This window comes from Paramormyrops kingsleyae, chromosome 5 (assembly GCF_048594095.1).
Source record: "Paramormyrops kingsleyae isolate MSU_618 chromosome 5, PKINGS_0.4, whole genome shotgun sequence".
NCBI classification, from domain to species: domain Eukaryota; kingdom Metazoa; phylum Chordata; class Actinopteri; order Osteoglossiformes; family Mormyridae; genus Paramormyrops; species Paramormyrops kingsleyae.
Genome location: NC_132801.1, coordinates 2,807,183 through 2,826,734, shown reverse-complemented (window position 1 = coordinate 2,826,734; position 19,552 = coordinate 2,807,183). Strand labels below are relative to the sequence as shown.

At 50.3% G+C, this 19,552-nt stretch overlaps 2 protein-coding genes across 4 annotated transcripts; both read right to left on the bottom strand.

Annotated features, from left to right (window-relative positions):
* Positions 1-36: 36 nt before the first annotated feature.
* On the bottom strand, positions 37-10,090 carry vps35l (VPS35 endosomal protein sorting factor like). Of its 2 annotated transcripts, none has more exons than XM_023799871.2 (30): positions 9,997-10,090; positions 9,613-9,706; positions 8,243-8,425; positions 8,000-8,116; positions 7,819-7,843; positions 7,533-7,609; positions 7,313-7,441; positions 7,138-7,222; positions 6,994-7,050; positions 6,703-6,799; positions 6,538-6,585; positions 6,004-6,097; positions 5,661-5,861; positions 5,405-5,451; positions 5,193-5,304; positions 4,840-4,956; positions 4,700-4,753; positions 4,201-4,281; positions 4,048-4,110; positions 3,798-3,883; positions 3,627-3,707; positions 3,482-3,545; positions 3,302-3,400; positions 2,456-2,533; positions 2,149-2,263; positions 1,856-1,995; positions 1,488-1,653; positions 1,173-1,291; positions 859-1,011; positions 37-759 (listed from the first exon to the last, which is right to left on the bottom strand). In XM_023799871.2, exons 1-30 carry the CDS (start codon positions 10,011-10,013, stop codon positions 661-663), a joined length of 2,898 nt encoding a protein of 965 aa, XP_023655639.2. In that variant the 5' UTR covers positions 10,014-10,090; the 3' UTR covers positions 37-660. The 2 variants fall into 2 exon arrangements, with proteins under 2 accessions (XP_023655639.2, XP_023655640.2); XM_023799872.2 differs by lacking the exon at positions 9,997-10,090 and adding an exon at positions 9,938-9,979.
* A 427-nt stretch (positions 10,091-10,517) lies between these two features.
* LOC111837641 (uncharacterized) lies at positions 10,518-14,072 on the bottom strand. 2 transcript variants are annotated; one of them, XM_072711863.1, is made up of 6 exons: positions 13,974-14,072; positions 12,180-13,376; positions 11,541-12,110; positions 11,261-11,320; positions 11,098-11,157; positions 10,518-11,001 (listed from the first exon to the last, which is right to left on the bottom strand). In XM_072711863.1, the coding sequence occupies exons 2-6, from the start codon at positions 13,374-13,376 to the stop codon at positions 10,696-10,698; spliced, it is 2,193 nt and encodes a 730-aa protein (XP_072567964.1). In that variant the 5' UTR covers positions 13,974-14,072; the 3' UTR covers positions 10,518-10,695. The 2 variants fall into 2 exon arrangements, with proteins under 2 accessions (XP_072567964.1, XP_023655633.2); XM_023799865.2 differs by having other exon boundaries at positions 11,541-13,376.
* Positions 14,073-19,552: the final 5,480 nt, after the last annotated feature.

Sequence of the window (19,552 nt, the reverse complement as noted above, 5' to 3'; positions counted from 1 at the left end):
CCAGCACAGAGGTGTCCGAACAGAACATTCACAGCGTTTGTATCAATGCTCGCTTTTTATACAAGAAAAATGTAGCTGATGTCAAAGTACAGACAAATGACAGTGAACAACCTATTCAATTACTAATTTCCAATCAAAGCATGGTGATCTTCATTTTCTTCCGAAAAGCTGCAGGTGACAAAGAGCTGGCTTAAGAGAATTTGTAATGTGTTTAGCGTAGAGTGATACAAGAAATCCTATCTGCCAGCAAGCCTGCTGCTCAGTGCAATATGTCTGTTTTTTGTACACTGCAGGCTAAAGCCAACAGGGAATGTTTAGGGCTGGCTGATGCAAAACACACAGACAGAAGCAGCTTTGTGAACTGAAGTTAGTCTGAAATGCCAGTGATTGGTTAAGATAGCACCAGCCCTTCGATGCATTTCTGCTGCTGGTGCTCACCGAGGCTCTGAGCAGTGAGCTCATTGGCTGGGCGCTTGTCACCTCTCATTGGTTGGCTGTGTGTGCTGCGTTTGTAGGCTTGGTCCATTAGGCTTTTCCTGCCTCAGGTGAGCAAGCAGTGTGTATCCTGCTTCAGGTAAGGAAGGGACCAGATGAGCAATATTTTAGGACAGGGGCCGCCGACTAGGTGGAGACGGAGGAAGCTGCAAAGTTCAGTGCAGTTCATGCCCTGGACTGCAGGGAGAGCCGGAGAGCCATATCAGAGATGTGGGCCATGCCTGGCTGTTGGCCCAGCTGTTTAATGTGCTCCAGAGTGCGCACCTGGCCAGGGGGAATGAGAGCACAAGGGGTTAGGGTGTGAGAGAAGACACTCGATCCCTAATCACTTCTGTAGACACAAATGCAACACAGCAGGCTCACCGAGGTCCGCGTTTCGCAGTAGCCGTGTTTGTGGCTCAGGTTCCACAGGTTGATGGCCAGCTGGTTGAGCTTATTGTTTTGTAGGTTCCCGTGGGCCAGCAGGCAGCCAAACAGGGAGAAGGCCAGGCTGCTCTGCTTGCGCACCCCAGCCGCCTGCAATGGACAGGCACATGCTTGAGGAAAACACAAACTTGCTCTGTTGCATGCTAATGCTCATTAGCATACGTTAACATTGCCAATTAATTCTTAGCCACACAAACTTGCAAAGGCCACAAACAGAGGCCAAAGCCTTGAAGGACAGCTTAGAGCCTCACCTCCTCTCTGCCCAGGCTCTTCAGGTGGTCAAGCACCTGTCCAATCAGCGTCTCACACAACTTGTTGATTTCTGCCACAAATTTGGGGTCGCTGCCATAGAGCGTTTCATTGGAGTCCACTGCGAGACCAGACATAGTTTACAACTCACAACATCCATGCCTCTAATACACAAGCCTCTTATACCTTATCTGACAAAGTTATATTACTATAAAACAATATTTTATTCCACAGAACAAAGCCGAGTTCACTGCTTGATAAGGACTGTCGAGGAGTTGTTCAGGCAGACCGATGCAGCCAATGCCTGCGGCAGCTACCTTTGGGGATGGAGTATAGATAGGTCTCCTGGCTCATGGCCGCCAAGAGCGGCAGGGCGCTGATGTAGACGCGCACCTTGGCGTCGCTGCCCTCCTCCCAGGTGTAGTCCTGCACCATGTTGAGGAGGCCACGCACCAGGTAGAGCACAGCCTGCTCTGGGTGGTCCTGGAACACCAGCAGCGCTCTCACATTTCAACGTCGTTCTTACTACACAGCTTACTTCACACGCCACACTTCTGCTGGTTCTGGTTTAATAGGACATTAATCTACTGTTCGAGCCACAAATGTCACTCGGCAGGTTAAGGAGTCCGTTTTCACTCAGGGTTACGGCTGTACAGGCCGAGGAGCAGGAAGCGGCAAGGCTCACCGGCACCACCAATAGCGTGGACAGGAAGTTGTTTATGAAGTCGAGCAGGAAGGGCTCGGAGGAGCGCAGTTTTCCCTCGACGCCGATGACGCGCGGCACCTCCGGCAGCAGACTCACTGCCGCCTTGAAAAAGGCATCGGCTAGGAGGGAGACAGCAGCTTAAGTCCCTGGAGGCAGCAGCTTATCAAGTGGGCCCTGCCAGGACCTTAAGGTTATCAATGCAGCCATCTACCAGAAACCACCAACTCTGTGAAAGATAATGGTTGGCCATCTAGCAGTAGCCACCAACTCACCTTGGGAAAGACACTGGTTGGCCAGCGCCACCTGGCCGGACAGTAGGTAGAGGTTGAGGCGGCTGAAGATGCTGGTGAGGGAAGGGATGGTGATGAAGCTGTAGGCAGCACATGCCTGAGAATAAAGAAAAGGTGGAGGACAAGGAGAAGCAAAATCACTCACTACTTTCGTAACTTTTCATAAAGTTTAATTAAGGTTGAACTTATTTCCCCCTTTTAAAATATTTTTATTTCCTCATTGTTTTGAAGCATCTTGCTCACTGAAGTATTGCTTTTAATGGTAGATCATCCTTATGGCTGGACTCACCCTAACGAAGGCTCCAGTTTTCCGGGAATGGCTGCCTTTCATCACTCGCCTCGTCTCCATGGCCAGCTGGTTCACCGTCTGGTGGAGAAGCGGGGCGGGGGAGGGGCGTCTCATTCTTTAATCATGATCAGTAAATTCTTAACCCCACCTAAAACTTTAGCCCACATGTTTACACCTTGTAGGATATGACAACAGACGCCCCCTAGTGCAGACAAGGGGATCAGGTACAGGCAAGCTGCCTTTAGTCTAGCTGACCATGTGGTCCAAGAGCCTGTCCTGTGCCTGTAGGGTTACTGAACAGTGTCAAACCTTTGGATAAACAACTAGATAATGGTATGCGAATAAATCATGTCATGTGATGTGAACTTGGGGGGGGGGGGTAGAGTGAGGTCCTGGAGGAAATAGGAAATAACAGACGCCCTCTAGTGTCACTTACAGGGGATAACAGTGATGGCAACTGATAAGGGGACTCTGCTGTCGTACCCTTAAGTGTTCAGTATAGAGCATGAAGAGAGCACAGTGATCATTAGTAAGACAAAACGACGCATCATGAACCATTGACTATACCATCTGACCCCACTAGATGGTGCTCTTGGTTTGCTTTGGGGCATGCTTTGAGTGCTTTTTTTGAACCAAGAGCACCATCTAGTGGGGTCAGAAAATAGAGCAAAATGGGTAATAAAGCGTCATTCAGGGCCTGTTTTCTCGAAACCTTAACACTACATCGTTTGTATCTTAAAACACGGAACTTACGAACGACGAAGCGTTATGGTTCCGAGAAACCGGACCCTGTCCATCACTAGTGTTTAGGTATGGTGGCTAGTGGAAGGGGGGGGGGGGGCTCACGTGGATGAGCTGGATCAGGACGGGCTCCAGGTTACAGAATGTGGCTCGCGCCTCCACACAGAAGCTCAGCTGCTGTTCAAAATCACGTCCAAATGACACCTGGGGGGGGGGGGGGCATAATGAGTCAAGGTACCAGAAGCAGATGGGGGCAAAGCCAAGGTGTTGGGGGGGGGGGCTCACCATGCGAATGAAGCCGTTTATTAGCTGTGAGATGGACCTCTTCTCGTCATCTAGGGTCAGAGCACTAGGAGAGAAGAGGCACAGCAATGGTGACACACGGCGACTCTGCACCGCGGGGGAGGGGGGGGCGGAGGACGGCACTCACTTCACGGAGTCGTGCATGGTCTTGCAGACATGCAGCAACGCGTTGAGGATGACGGGGTCTCGCGTGGGTTCCTGCTGGTGCCTGCGAACACACGTGGTTCAGCACCTGGTTCATGTCCCCCCCACTGGATCACAGCCCCCCCACGGCAGCAGCAGCAGGACGACGACATACTTTATGAAGACCTCCATGATGGAGCGACACACCTCCACCCTGACGCTGTCCTTCTGGAACATGTCCAGAAAGGGCAGGAACCTCTCCTGGAGGTGCAGAAGGAGGAAGGCTGATCACCAGCCAACCAAAACTTATACCATGTATGTTGTTGGTCCAAATCCCTTGACAGTCCACAACTGTGCCTTTAAATAAAGTCAAACATTCAACTGCATAAATGGAAAAATTTACTTTGTAAAAATGCGTTTCTTACCATAGAGAAGAGCACAGAAAAGTCATGGAAGTGGGGGAGGATCTTGTTTATCACAGACTGTAACTGCGACACAGAACACAGAGCGTCACCCTCACGGTCTGCAGAGCCCAGTGACTCCCTTTCACCTGTGAGCTGAGTGCGCATGTGCTTTACCTGAGGGTAGGTGTCCTCAAAGGCTCGGTCGGGGGTCATGTGTTTGATGATGTCAGACAGTACAGTGTTGACCTCCCGCTTCTGACAGACACATCACAGGCTTAATCTTTTAATTAAATAACCACAGCCACTGATTTCAAAAGCCTCCATAATGTAAAAACCCAGCAAAATCCATCAGGAATGTATGTACTGCCTATACAGACAGAGCGATCCCTTGATTTAAAATGTCAAAATGAGTTAAGACACCAATTTAGATATTTATCATTTTATGTAAAGCGATGTGGATTTTTTTTTTTTTTTTTAGAAAACAGCATCAGTCAGTCCCTGGAGAATTTGGGGGTTGAGGGCCCAGATTCTGGGATTTGAACTGGCCTTGCAATCAGAGGCACAGAGGCACCTGCTTGCAGATTAGGCAGCTTTGGGGGGGGGGCGGGGGTCCCATTCGGTTTCCTGTGGCCGTTCACACAAGATTCATTCAGAAGATCCCTGCAGAACTCACTGTGAAGTGGCGACAAGTGAACTCCACCCAGATCTCGGCACAGCTGATGTAGTCCTGGGGGAGCAGGGGGGGACACATTGGTACAGGGCATTCACACGTGTAGGCGCCGCCAGACCTTTCGGTCGTGTTCCTGGGCATACCTGTGGGCTGCGCACTTTGGTGATCACCTTCCAGGCCTCGTTCAGGATGGACAGCCTCTCGTTCTCGGGGGGGTCGGCGCACGCCAGGCTCCGGCCCAGGGAGCCGAACAGCAAGTGCTGTGATGGGGGGGGCAGGTTACAGATGGGGGGTAGAGGTACACGAACTGCCTTTAGCTTAGCTAGATAAGTCATGTCAAATGGGGGGGGGGCAGAGTGAGGTCTTGGTTAGGAGACCAAACTTCTGAACCCACCATCTGAGCTATTTAACTGTGACCAAGCATTTGCAGAGTGTTTCTAACATGTACAGCTCACACGACGGTGCGGAGTTGCCCTTCGTGGGGACGGCGTCTGACCTTGGGGAATCCTGCCTCGTCGCAGTCCTTGATCATGGCGATGAAGTCGGTGGCGCGAGCCGCCACGAACTCCGCGCGGAACGCCCACATCACCGAGTTCAGCAGCAGGGCACTGTGGGATAGCGCCATCCTTACAATCCCAACCGCAGTGCCCAGCTGACCAGTCTTCTAGGAAACTGTGACCCCCGTCCCCCACCCCGACGCAGACTTACTTATTTCCCAGCTTCCTGCACCTGTCCATCATCTCGGTTAGTAATGCCTGAAAAAACACCCCAGGGATGAGTGTCCATACAGAGAGCTTCTGCTAGCCCAGACCGGGGTCGTGCTGCACAGATAAACCCTGCACAAGGTCTTCAGGAATAGGGTGGGGGGAGAAGGGGGAGACTCTGCATGCATGACCCCCATTACAGACACACAGCGGGGGGTGGGTGGGTGGGTGGGGGCCAAACGGCGAGGGAGCCAGGTCACCTCCGGGGCCCGGTAGGACACACACTGCAGGATCCAGTGAATAGCTGGGGAGTAGAGCGTCAGGTAAACCGGAACCTCCACCCGCTGCAGAACCAGCTGGTTCTGGACGCTGTCACTGTGGGTCTGACGGAAGGAGGCCAGCAGGTCGAAGAAATTCTTGTTGAGGCTCTCCTTCAGGTGAGGGGCCACCGCCATGCCGACCTGAGGGGGGGGAGAAGTGATTAAAAGATACTTTATATTTCTTATTAAAATGATGGTGTTTTAATTCAATGCAGTTGTTTGACCTTATATGGACAGTGACACAGAAGACGGGTTTGCATGCGTGAGGTACCAGCTCACTCACCCTGCAGAGGTAGGCCCGGGCGTAAACGGCCACCAGTGGGTCCCCGATTCCCCGAATCATCGCTGTGAGGCGGGGCAGAGTCTCCTGAACCCCCCTAGTAGACAATGAGAAACCAAGAGCCTATAAATACCATCACTGCTTCTGCTGCAGTTAAAGGCATGGAATCCTGACCATGAGGGTATTGGTTCAAATCCCACGTGGGGAGCTGTTCATAGGCACTAAATCATTTTAATAGCCACAACCCTGTACTGTACTGGATACTTTGCTGGAAGACGAATGAATAGTTACAGGTTTAAGTCATTGTGGAGCAACCAAGATCAATCAATCAACCGTTTTTTGAAATACTTATACTAACAAATAACATTAGTGCTTATAATTTAAATAGATTCCAATTTCTCTAAATTAAGTAATTAAGGGATCAGGTAGTAGGACTGGATAAGTGGCTAGAAGATGGATGGATTGATGGTGGTAGGAGAGGCAGAGCATTCTGGGATGCTGGAGGACCCAGACACCACTGCAGGGACGGACACTCACGACTTCGACAGGAAGCAGTTACAGTTCAAAATGGCTGCTTCCACATATCTGAGGCAGAGAGTCATGGATGAAATGCCGAATAACAATGGCGGGCCTTTCACGGGTAAAATGAGCATGACAAGGAGGATAGCAGTGGACAGAGAAAGGAAAGTGAACCAAGGATACAGCCGGGGGACGAGCTCGCGGATGGAGGCGATCTTGAAGAACCAGTTCAGGCAGGTCTCCTTCGCTGTGTCATTCACGCAGTCAGGGGAGAAGGTGTCTGCAGCCAGGGGGATTGGGGAGAGAGCAGAGATTGAGAAGGTCATCACCACCGTCACCACCATCCGCATCCCCACCATGGCGTCGTCATCAAACGTCTCTCCCAGGGATCTCTCTTTTATGGTGCTACTACAACTTTTTCCAGCCGATGAGACCCAGGGCCACGTTTAAGGGGAAAGGCAGAGCGGGTCTCACCTGGGGGCGTGCTGGCATCGGAGCACATGGACAAAATCCGCTCATACACCAAGCGTCCTGCAGGCAAAGACACGCAAGGTCACAGCTAGGGCACAGAGAGGGCACCGACGGCACAGAGAGGGCATCGACTGCAGTATGACTTACCGAATGTGTCAAGTATGTCTGTGATGAGGACAAACTTGCTGGGGTAGAACTGAATAACAGAGGTATCCGACAGCAGCTTGGAGCACTAATGTGTACAAAAAAAAACCAAAACAAACACGTAAGAGATCAGCGTCAGGTGGAGCAGAAACCCCACGGATCTCCAAACCATCCTCACCTGAATGACGATCTTGAGGGCTTTGACCTTCTGGTCAGAGGACCATGCTTCCTTCAAGGACTGGTTCAGCTCCTCGATGCGGTTCACGTAGTCCTGCTGGGACAGGTTCAGCATCTCGCGCTGGGAGCCCTGGTGCGGCACAGGTGGGGTGATGGTCCGGAGGTCTCCAGAGACGCACGCGGACAGACACACGGACAGAGGCACGCAGACGCACACACACCTCCTCCATGTCGTCCAGCTCCTCCAGCCGGTTGCGCACCTTCTCCGACACCGTGGACCCAGGGCTGGAAGCCTTGCCTGGAAGCACCCAGAGAGGCATGAGGCCATCTGCGATGATGGCTCTGACCTCAACAGAAACCTCCCTTTCTGAAACTTGTGTTTCAACAGTTTTGATGTGATTTAAGCATCTGGATTTAAGATGAATTTCACAGTAGCTCTGGGTGTGTGTGACTTAATGCTCAACAATCATGGTGACAAAGACGAGATCATGGGCCCTCAGTTCTTACCTTTGTCTGAGCCCATGAAGAGGTTCTGTGAAAAAGACGAACAGCCATTACAGGTCACCAGCTCTGGTCCTGGTCACCCCACAGCCGCCAAACCCCCCCTCTGACACGCACCTCAGGTTCCCCCAGCAGAGCCCCCCCCCCTCCTCCCCCCAGAACTGCTCAGCCTCTCTGGCAGACTCACGATTGATAGCTTCTCCGTGGTGGTGAACCTGCCCAGGATCTCCCCACGCTTGGCCGACCAAGGCTCGAAATCCGGCCCCACCTCCTCCTCCTTTTCTCTCCGCCGTCGCCCCAATTCCTGAATAAAACAAACCCCCCCCAAAATTCACAACAATTATGGTTGCCATACCAACCTTGACCACCAGAGCCCCTTTCAATAACAGTGTTTGCCCCCCCCAGGCTGTCACCACGGTTACCGCCTCACCCCGGCCGAGGTGCTGTGTGAGAGCGCCGGTGTCTCACTCGCAGAAGCGGCCGCAAACATGGACAGGGGATCGGTGCCGTCCAGCATGGAGCTGAGGGGGTCGGCAGCTGTCGAGCTGGAGGACGACGAGGACGAGGAGGTGCTTCCTTTGCGGCCCCCCTTCCGTGTCTTTGAGTCGGTCACCTGCCGGGGGGAGAGGGCGCAGAGTAAGGAGCGAAGGAGATGTGACGGCACCTCCAGGGTCTCCGTACACAGGCACATAAAGGAGAGACGACAGACCATCAGTAACACAAAAAGTAAAGCGTGACCACGAGCGACGTCCATTTAAGGAGAGACGCGACGGCCGGCAGCGAGCGGAGACGCGACGGCCGGCAGCGAGCGGAGAACCCAACCATCACTCATCCAAATAAATACGTTTGTAAAGAAAAAATGGTAAATACATTTACAATTAGTTATTATTATGCACCGATATGACTAACACAATGTCAAATACGGTCTTACATGGAATTACGGCTGATGAGACCCATTCGAGGTCCATGGTAAATAAAATATACTGGTCAAGAGCTGCAGTAGCCTGAAGGCTGACATAGTGGGTCCAGAAGAACGGGCAACCCTGACAGCTGTATAATGACGCAGTCCAAATCCAACGTGTAATACAGCATGCATACAGTAATGCATACCTGACGGACAGCATCAATATCAAATTATGCCCAAACTGACTTGTGACCTGTTGTCCAGGTCGCAAACGCGAACACTGGGTGACACGTGGCAGTATGACTTCACAATGTTATTTTATTTAACTTAATATGTTCAAAAAGCCCTTTCAATTGACTTGTAGATTCAATTGATAGCTCGCCGCGATACCGAGTCACAGCCTCTAAAAGCCCAGATCCCTCATAAGACTGTCGCGCTTCTACTCAGGACGGTCTGGATGGGAGATCGCACTCTCCTGCAGGTGGCTCAGTGAGGGGTTCGCAGCCCAGTCCGTATCAGCTGTGATCCATATCGGAGTTGGGGCAAAGTGTACTTTAAAATTCATAAACGTGCCCTTACGGCTCACACCGTGTACTTTATAAACGTGCCCTCACACCGTGTACTTTATAAACGTGGCTCACACCGTGTATAAGGGTATATTCCGTACAATGAAGTAAATATTAACAAACAACCTTACACTCGTTCACACCCCCTTTACTTCCACGACCCTTATATACGATTAAGACTGTTACTAACTTACTTCCACCTGTTATTTATAGAATTCATACTATCTACAGGTGTCCTATTTCTCTTACAGTTTTCTGCTACATTTTGACGAAACCAGCGCACTGCTGAGCCCGCGGAGCGACGCGGGGAGGAACCGGGCTCCGACTCACCGTGATGGGCTTGAAGGGGTGGCAGTCCCCGGCCTCCACGGCCTCCAGTCGGCAGCCCTGCAGCTCGGCTTCGTACCGCCGGACGCGGCTGTGCCTGCGGCGGACAGGGAAGGCGAGCAGCGCCTTACAACATGAACCTGCATTCACTTACACTGATGCACCGAGAAATGCATTCGGGAGCGCAGTAAGAGCAGCTGATGCGGATTAATAACAGAACGTCAGGTGCTGCGGAGCGACGCGGCCGGCAGAAGCGCATTCGCCACCCCGGCGACACACTCCGTGTCACGGCCCCCCTCCACCACCACCGGGCACCCCGGACACATACTGACACCGAAAATCCCACGGCGGCTAAACCAGGTAGGGATGGAAGTTAAAGACACTCACCAGTGAACAGCAGCCATCTTCTCCCGTCATATGACCGCCGCTCCCCGCGGGTAACGCCTCCATTTCCGGCCGCAGCCTCACCGCTCATGGGAAGCCGAGTCATAATCAAAGCCGCCAATCCTCTGCTCATTCGCTCCTGGCAAAGCGCCTTTTAATCAGCCTAACTGGCGACGAGTGCATAAGAAATACACCTCAAGAAATTAGTTCTCGCCAGATATGAACAATGCTTCTAAATCGCTTTTGGACTTTTTGTTATGGATACAATTCCGAAATCCATCAATAAATATTTTCTGTCATGACAAAGAAAGCCAAACATGTATCTCTTAGAGTTTCACAGGCCTTCCCGTTGGTTCGGTGATGTTCTGGCTCTTACTTTGATCACCCCCATCGTTAACCTGAGCTGTGTTGTATCTATCGGAGCTGGTGTGTCAGTCATCACTGATTTCACTCTGTGAAGGGAGTGTTTCAACACATTCCTTCAGCATGTATACATACAGAACAAGGGAAGAAAATACATGCACTCATAGTTCATGATACATTTATTTTAAAACACTTTATAGAAGAAAACAATACAGAAATGTGCCTTGAGGCGTCTTCCTCTGGTATCCAGTACAAGGCTGACGTCTCCAGCCCGTGGTCCGGAATAGGAAGCACGCTGTCACACAGAGACCTGTCCATTTGTCCTGTCTGGTCCTGGGTTCAGTCATCAAACCGTACAGACCGACTAGCATTGACATCAATGAAGAACTTTTTATCAGACTGAGGGGAGAAGCCAAGGCCCGCCCCCTTGTTCTGGAAGTCCATCCGGCGGCTCTGGGCTCGCTCAAATTCCACCAGGAGGTCCTGCTGCATGCGCTGCTGTCCTTGCTTCCCCAGCGCCATGTTGGCCCGCCCCTCCTCAGACCCTATTGGCTTATTGCCTTTCTTGAACCCACCCATGAGTCTCAGGAACTTCTGCTGCTGGCTGGCATTCTCAAAGTGGGCGGTACCCCACTGCCCAAGCATCTAATAAGCACACAGAAAAACAAAATCAGGCGATGACAATCAGAACATACTCTGGAAAACACACGGCAGTATTTATGGAAGCCAGCTGATACGGACCTGTGTGCCCCTGGGACAGGATACCTTATCAATTTCATTCTGCAAGGCTTGTCGTCGTTCCTGAGGAACAGGGTATTCGTTTATGATGTTTGTATGTAACTAAATACACATTTAAAAGAACCCAAATCAAAAGCCAGTTTTGCTACCAATGGCAGTTCAGTACCTGGTCAATGGTGACTTCATCTTTATTGCCCATCTTTTCTGATAGAAATACCACATCCATCTGTGAAAGATTAATCCTTGTTACTGAAGAGAACATCCCAGAAGGTAACCACACCAGACGAGGTCTGCTGTAGCAGTTAAAACAATCGGACGTTTGACCAAACGGCTGCAGGTTCACATTTCAAGGAAGGACCTACTTTTGTATTTCATCAACACACATACTGCTGCCAGACTAACACAACACTATCACAGCATTAGACTAAAAACTACACAGAAAATACCTCTTCTGCTGGAGCTCCTTCCCTCTGCTTTTTTCTGCTCTGCGACGTTAAGGTCACCTCCCCCTGTTCTGGCCGCATGCTGTCCTCACACTCCACCTTGTCCCCATCTGACTTTCTCCTCTTTTTCTTTTGTTTTCTGTTTAAGTCGCCTCCCTCCTGGTCCTCCATCACAGCACTCGCCTCGCTACTTATCTTCGCTTCTTGTCCTCCTTCACTCTTCTTCCTCCTTCCTTTGGATGGCGCTATTTCTTGGCTGCCAGACTGTCCCTTGCCACTGCCAGAATGAACTCTCTCCTTCTCATTTGGTTCCTTCATTGTCTCTTCTATGACCACAGCTGTGTCACCTCCTTTAGCTTGTGCTTTCCTTTTCTTCTTCATCCTCTCTTCCTCCTGAACACTGACAGCCACATCCTCCTCTCCAGTCTGTGCTTTCCTTTTCTTCTTCATCCTCTCTTCCTCCTGAACAATGACAGCCACATCCTCCTCTCCAGCCTGTGCTTTCCTTTTCTTTTTATTCTTCTTCATCCTCTCTTCCTCCTGAACACTGACAGCAACATCCTCCTCTCCAGCCTGTGCTTTCCTTTTCTTCTTCATCCTCTCTTCCTCCTGAACACTGACAGCCACATCCTCCTCTCCAGCCTGTGCTTTCCTTTTCTTCTTATTCTTCATCCTCTTCTCCTCTTCCTCCAACATACTGACAGCCACATCCTCCTCTCCAGGCTGTGCTTTCCTTTTCTTTTTATTCTTCTTCATCCTCTCTTCCTCCTGTACACTTCCGGCCACATCCTCCTCTCCAGGCTGTGCTTTCCTTTCCTTTTTATTCTTCTTCATCCTCTCTTCCTCCTGCACACTTCCGGCCACATCCTCCTCTCCAGGCTGTGCTTTCCCCTTCTCTCTCTTCTTCTCCCCCTTCATCACTTCCCTTTTGCCCATCTTCTCCTTCTCCCCTCCCCTCGGCCTAGTGACTCCTGCGTTTTTCTTTTTCAGTTGCTTCTTCTCTCCATGACCCTCCTGTGCCTCCTCCACCCCAGTGATGCCTTTATTCCCATCCTCACCTTCTCCTCCAGCTCCCATGCCGGTTCTGCTCTCCTGGACAGGAACCTTTTTCTTCTTCCTCTCCTTTTTCAGAGCTTTCTCTGCACTCTTTTCCTCTTCTCCCTCAGCGGTGTCCATGTGGCCATTGCCCAGATCTGCTGCAGCCCCCATAGCCTTCACCTTCTTGGTTTTTTTGTTCTTCCTCATCTTCTCAGATATTAGTACTCCACTCCCATCTGCTCCCTCCTTATCCTCAGGGCTCCCTGCGCCTCCATTGCTTATTTCATCCATTTTCTCCTCCTCATTACTGGCCTCAGCTCTGACTTTCTTACTCCTCTTCTTGGTGACCTGCACTCCTGCCCCCCGGCCATGCTCAGTGCTGGGGGGGAGGCCCTCCCCTGCTGTTTTTGCCTTCTTTACCTTCTTCTGTTTCTCTGCTTTTGCCTCTTCTGCAGTCTTGGACTCTGAACCCCCATCACCCGGCACACCAGCCCTCATCTTCACCCCTCCTCCTCCTCCCTCACACTCTTCCTCCTGCAAAGACACGGCTGCCTCTTTCCTTCTCTCCTTATCTCCTCTTACTTTGCCAATGAGGTCGTTTCCTGTAGCGGCCTCCTCTGCATCACGAGAGGCACACTTCAACATTCTCTCTATCCCTTCCTTTTTGCTGCTGTTTCTCATTTTAACCTGTTGTCCGCCTTTAAGGTCCTTCTCTCTCTCCTCCTCCCTCTCCTTCTTTTTCTTCTTCTTCAGTTTTTCCACTTTCTCCTCTACCATGTCTTCAGCATCTCCTCGAGCCATCTAGGAAATGAGAAGTCCACATTAATGCAATATTATGCCATTTCTTGTGGTGGATGGATGGATTTCAAGTTTCATTATAACAATGAATATCTTTAAAAAATATTTTATAAATATATATAATGTAAAGATGGTGTGAAACTGATAATATTGCTGGGCTTCTTCAAAAACATTCATCTGAGTCCATTTTTAAAAATCATGACAGCGTTTTGTGTACTGAAATAACTTCATATTCTACGTTAACAAATGTAAATAACAATACACACAATTTAATAACAACACAATCAAATACTGCTGTCATATAGTGTCAGTTTGTAAATATAATTATCTATATGTGGTTATCCGTATAAAACATTATGCAGTTGTGTGCTTCATCGCAATGATAAATATTCTTATCCCTTCGAACTTGCAGAGTGATTTCCAACATTTTATCATAATTGTAACGGAGTTAATATCTTAATTAAACAGTTCACTGTTTTTACACGGTGCAATCCTTGAATTTGGGCATCTATAGCCCATTAAAATCTGAACTTAAAGACACATACTTCGGATATACAGAAAACATGAAGGCAAATTCTGTTTAAATCCTACTAAACTTACCTTCAGATTCACGTGGAGACAGACCCGGGAGGTTCCCTACAACCCGGAAGCGCTAACTCAGCTATTTCCTTGACGACGCCGAGACACGCGCGCTGGCGTCCTTCACAACCGAAACTTGTCTTGTTTTCAGATGCGCTCTTACTGTCTGTATGTCCACGGAAGCGTATTAGGGCCACTTAAAAAAAAAATCTTTAAGAGGCCCTAATACGCCGTGGTGTCCTTGATGTGAATTATTTTGTCGCTTTTTAGCCGAAGCAGGATGTTTCACTCCCGCGTTGCCAACTCAATTTTTTTTCGTTTTGTTTCATTCGTTCCTTCCTTATTCTTTGATTTTTATATTTATTTTCATGTTCCTCGTGTTTGAGTGCGTGCACGATACGAGGCTAACACAGTTACGGCGTCGCTGAAACCTTCTTTTAGGTTAAATGACTTACAAATACAAATCGTCTGTCTGTGGAGGTTTTGAGGTCTGCTATTTTAACATTTGTTGCAGTACTTATACTATTGTAGCTAGTTATCGAGTCGGTTAGAGAGCTGATTTGTCTCTCATCGGTACTATGTAAACCATTTAATTCCTTTATTGTGTTACTAAATTAGTCTATACAAAATATGACCAGTTTGTTTATCCCTTCAAACGCAGAGTCAAAGTCTCTGACCCGGACCTCACTGATCCACCTGATTGTTCTATAGTGGACATTATTTTTCCCGCGTGCTGAACCGGCCCTGCAGGACACACGCAGGAAACACCCCAGAACGCTATTTCCATGTTTTTATGTTTTCTCCCTAATTTAGACATATCTGTCATGTCTATTATTATTATTATTATTATTATTATTATTATTATTATTATTATTATTATTATTGTAATTATGGCTTTTTCAGCTGACAGCTTTTCAAATGGTTCACATTAAGCATCTTTCTCAAGACAAAGGCTTTGATTGATGCAGAAAAATCTTAAGCCGCTAACTACTGGCTTCGACCTGCTTTGACAACATTCACACAAGGAAGGAAACCATGTTCTCATGTTATTAATTTACTTGACCAAATATACCTAAATTTCTGTTTTTAGTGGGATACTTTCTGGTATACTAAAACATAAAGTGATTCATGGGGATATGACAGTGCTGAAACATCACCATTGCGAGTCACATTCCTTTAGCACCTGATATGCTGCTGCCACACCATGTGCTGTAAATTTACTGAATTTGGGCGACTAGGGTAGCAACTAACATAGTTGTTAGGGATGTGTAATGTTGTAAGGTTGTAGGTTTCCATTCCTGGAGTACCTTCAGCACTGGGCTTAACTGGAATCTCTCTCTACATCCCTAGAGTACCTTCAGCACTGGGCTTAACTGGAATCTCTCTCTACATCCTTGGAGTACCTTCAGCACTGGGCTTAACTGGAATCTCTCTCTACATCCCTAGAGTACCTTCAGCACTGGGCTTAACTGGAATCTCTCTCTACATCCCTAGAGTACCTTCAGCACTGGGCTTAACTGGAATCTCTCTCTACATCCCTAGAGTACCTTCAGCACTGGGCTTAACTGGAATCTCTCCCTACATCCTTAGAGTACCTTCAGCACTGGGCTTAACTGGAATCTCTCTTTAAAATTTCTTCCCTTCCATGATGCTCTTCCATTTTTAACCAATGAATTCAATTTTAATCAATTAGTCACCTGATTTGTGTATTAAAAATCTGATAGTTGTCCAGAGTGAAAAAACAGTAGGAAATAATTTTCTGTTGTTCGGTAGCTGTGGACCTCCTCCCCCCCCGCCCCCCACCAGCAAGGCTCCATAAGTCTGCTGATGCAGTGTCAGTGACACATATTACACAACAGCATTAACAATTTTATTTTAAAATGAGGTGTAACCTGTGAACCACCACGGGACTCCCATGGCCTCACAGCGGGCCCTGTGGGGGGGCCAATAGATGGGGCAGATTTGTTTCTGGGGCCCTTTGGAGTCCGCTGAGGTGCAGTAACTTTTTGAGGCCAACAGGAGGCCAGACCTCGGGGGACCCAAGCAATTATGTGATTGAGTGGTGGCAAACACTGCCGTGACCGACAGCGCCCCCCCAATCCTGATTTAGGGCCCAGTCCCCAGTCCCCAGTCCTGTTCTGCCTGCTGTCCTGTCTGCCAGTATTCAGTTATTCATTTTTAAAATAATGTATTTGATACTTTGGGACAGAAACACAGATCTGATGTCACCCATGCTAATTATGTCTACAATGTTCAGTCCTTCCAATTTTATCAACATGGTGGGGGGTGTATATTTGTTTATAGAACACATTCCCGCATGTCTGCTTGTTTGTGCGACTAGGTGCCCAACAGAGCCAGGATAACCAAAAGGTCCAACAGCTGTCTCCATACCTGAATGTCACATCCAACAGAATGTCCCCAGACTGCTGCTTTCATAGCACAAAAAACCTACAAAACTCCTTTTCACAGACTTACACACGGTGTTGTCAGAAAAGCGAGGGATTATGGAGATTCAGACCCTCAGGACTTCCACGTGATGGAAGCCTGTCGTCTTCACCACTCTGTGGCACTGTGGTGCTAACTTGCACACAGCGCCCTCCCGTGAACACAGTGTGAATGTGGGGGGGTTGATCTGGAGAAGCAAAGGAATCAATGGGGGGTGGGCAGGGCTGGCTTGGGTCAGGCAGCAGCTGTGAAGGACGTTCTCTTCTGGAGAATAGGGAGACACTGAGACTTCCTGGAATGGGCTTCATGGCTTGGGCTGGGCTACGGTCACACAGGAGTCAAAATGACCATTCAGGGTGGAAGATCTGACTACATGCAGTGAAGCGGGGGCCCGGGCCGCAGCTGTGCACACGCACACATGCACACGCGCACACGCACACACGCACACGGCAGCGAGGAGGCTTCTTCACAGCGACTCACGCCCCAGAGAAAGGCCCAACCAGGTGCTGGTTTGTCATTTTAAAGGCCCCACTCAAGAAAAAGTCACCTCGCCCCCGCCACCTCCGCCAGTGTAGTGACTGGTTCTGGCCATCAGTGGGCACCCAAACCTGGGGGCCTCATACAAATCAGTGGTTTGAGCAGGGGGCCCTGGACCAGCAGAGGTCTGTGATAAATAGCAGGACTGATGCATGCAGAAGCTCAGCAGGGTTCTGCTCAATGAGGGCGCTTCCCATTCTTACTTGTTAGACACCAGCTGCCCCACAAATCTTAACCCCCTATAACCTGACACCCTCCCCCTTCCGAACCAGCTGTGCCACACCCGCCAGATTGTGTGGAACTGTGCAACTTGTGGACAGCTGCTTCTTGGGTGTGACCACCTTCGTTCCACTTTCTGTCTTTGGGGGAGGGCTGGCTGGGAGGCAGGGTGACCATTTATTGACAAGGCGATCAGACACTGCAGGGTGGATCCACAGGAAGCCAATCCTGTGACTGATCAGGAATCAGGAGATGTCTATTAGCATTGGCTGTGACACCAGCTCTGCCTGCTGGTACATGGATCCCTCTAGGTTAGACTCAGCCAGAAGAATGGAGCGTAAACAGCATGTCCTCTGATCAGTGTAAACAGCAGATGCGGCGGATTGGCTGTTTCTGTTCCCTGACGGCACACAGTCAGGCGCTTTTAGCAGAGAGAGACAGTGCAGCCTGCCCTCGCACTGCAGGTCCTCCGTGCCGGCGATGGCAGATCCGGCGTTCCTGGTACAGGCTGTCCCGCAGCTCGGTGTGACTTCCTGCCGTGTGACTTGCAGTGTGACACGCTGGCTTCATGCTGCCTCATTTCTAGCAGGTCTTTATTTTTAACGAACGCCTCATCAAGATGTGACAGTCTTATGCGCAAAGCTCCTAATCTAAAAATCCACGAGCAGCCAAATTCGGGTCTTCAGATGGAAATTCGGGTTTATATGGAAGCATTTCGTTATTGACCCAGTTTCCTAAACAACCTGCATTTAAACCATCTGAGCAGATTAACTGTAATTATAATGAATATTTCATACTGCTATGGTTTTTGCCTGAAACAGCCAGGTGGAATTGCATGGGCTTGCATAAGGAGGGCAGGACAGTTTCTGAGGTGTCCCTGGGCCCTGGGCCTCTGCATGGCCTCAGGGATGTTCGGCAGAGTGAGCAATGGGAAGGGAGAGGCAGAGTGAGCGATGGGCAGGGAGAGGCAGCGTGAGCGATGGGAAGGGAGAGGCAGAGTGAGAGATGGGCAGGGAGAGGCAGAGTGAGCGATGGGAAGGGAGAGGCAGAGTGAGCGATGGGAAGGGAGAGGCAGAGTGAACGATGGCAAGGGAGAGGCAGAGTGAGCGATGGGCAGGGAGAGGCAGCGTGAGCGATGGGAAGGGAGAGGCAGAGTGAGAGATGGGCAGGGAGAGGCAGATTGATCGATGGGAAGGGAGAGGCAGAGTGAGAGATGGGCAGGGAGAGGCAGAATGAGCGATGGGAAGGGAGAGGCAGAGTGAGCGATGGGAAGGGAGAGGCAGAGTGAACGATGGCAAGGGAGAGGCAGAGAGAGCGATGGGAAGGGAGAGGCATAGTGAACGAAGGGAAGGGAGAGGCAGAGTGATCGATGGGAAGGGAGAGCAGAGTGAGAGATGGGAAGGGAGAGAGTGAGCGATGGGCAGGGAGAGGCAGAGTGAGCGATGGGAAGGGAGAGGCAGAGTGAGCGATGGGCAGGGAGAGGCAGAGTGAGCGATGGGCAGGGAGAGGCAGTGAGCGATGGGAAGGTAGAGGCAGAGTGAGAGATGGGCAGGGAGAGGCAGAGTGATCGATGGGAAGGGAGAGGCAGAGTGAGAGATGGGCAGGGAGAGGCAGAGTGAGCGATGGGAAGGGAGAGGCAGAGTGAGCGATGGGAAGGGAGAGGCAGAGTGAACGATGGCAAGGGAGAGGCAGAGAGAGCGATGGGAAGGGAGAGGCATAGTGAACGAAGGGAAGGGAGAGGCAGAGTGATCGATGGGAAGGGAGAGGCAGAGTGAGAGATGGGAAGGGAGAGAGTGAGCGATGGGCAGGGAGAGGCAGAGTGAGCGATGGGAAGGGAGAGGCAGAGTGAGCGATGGGCAGGGAGAGGCAGTGAGCGATGGGAAGGTAGAGGCAGAGTGAGCGATGGGACGGGAGAGGCAGAGTGAGTGATGGGAAGGGAGAGGCAGAGTGATCGATGGGAAGGGAGAGGCAGAGTGAGTGATGGGATGGGAGAGGCAGAGTGAGTGATGGGATGGGAGAGGAGAGTGAGTGATGGGATGGGAGAGGCAGAGTGAGTGATGGGATGGGAGAGGCAGAGTGAGCGATGGGATGGGAGAGGCAGAGTGAGCCATGGGAAGGTAGAGGCAGAGTGAGCGATGGGAAGGGAGAGGCAGAGTGAGTGATGGGAAGGGAGAGGCAGAGTGATCGATGGGAAGGGAGAGGCAGAGTGAGTGATGGGATGGGAGAGGCAGAGTGAGTGATGGGATGGGAGAGGAGAGTGAGTGATGGGATGGGAGAGGCAGAGTGAGTGATGGGATGGGAGAGGCAGAGTGAGTGATGGGATGGGAGAGGCAGAGTGAGCCATGGGAAGGTAGAGGCAGAGTGAGCGATGGGAAGGGAGAGGCAGAGTGAGCGATGGG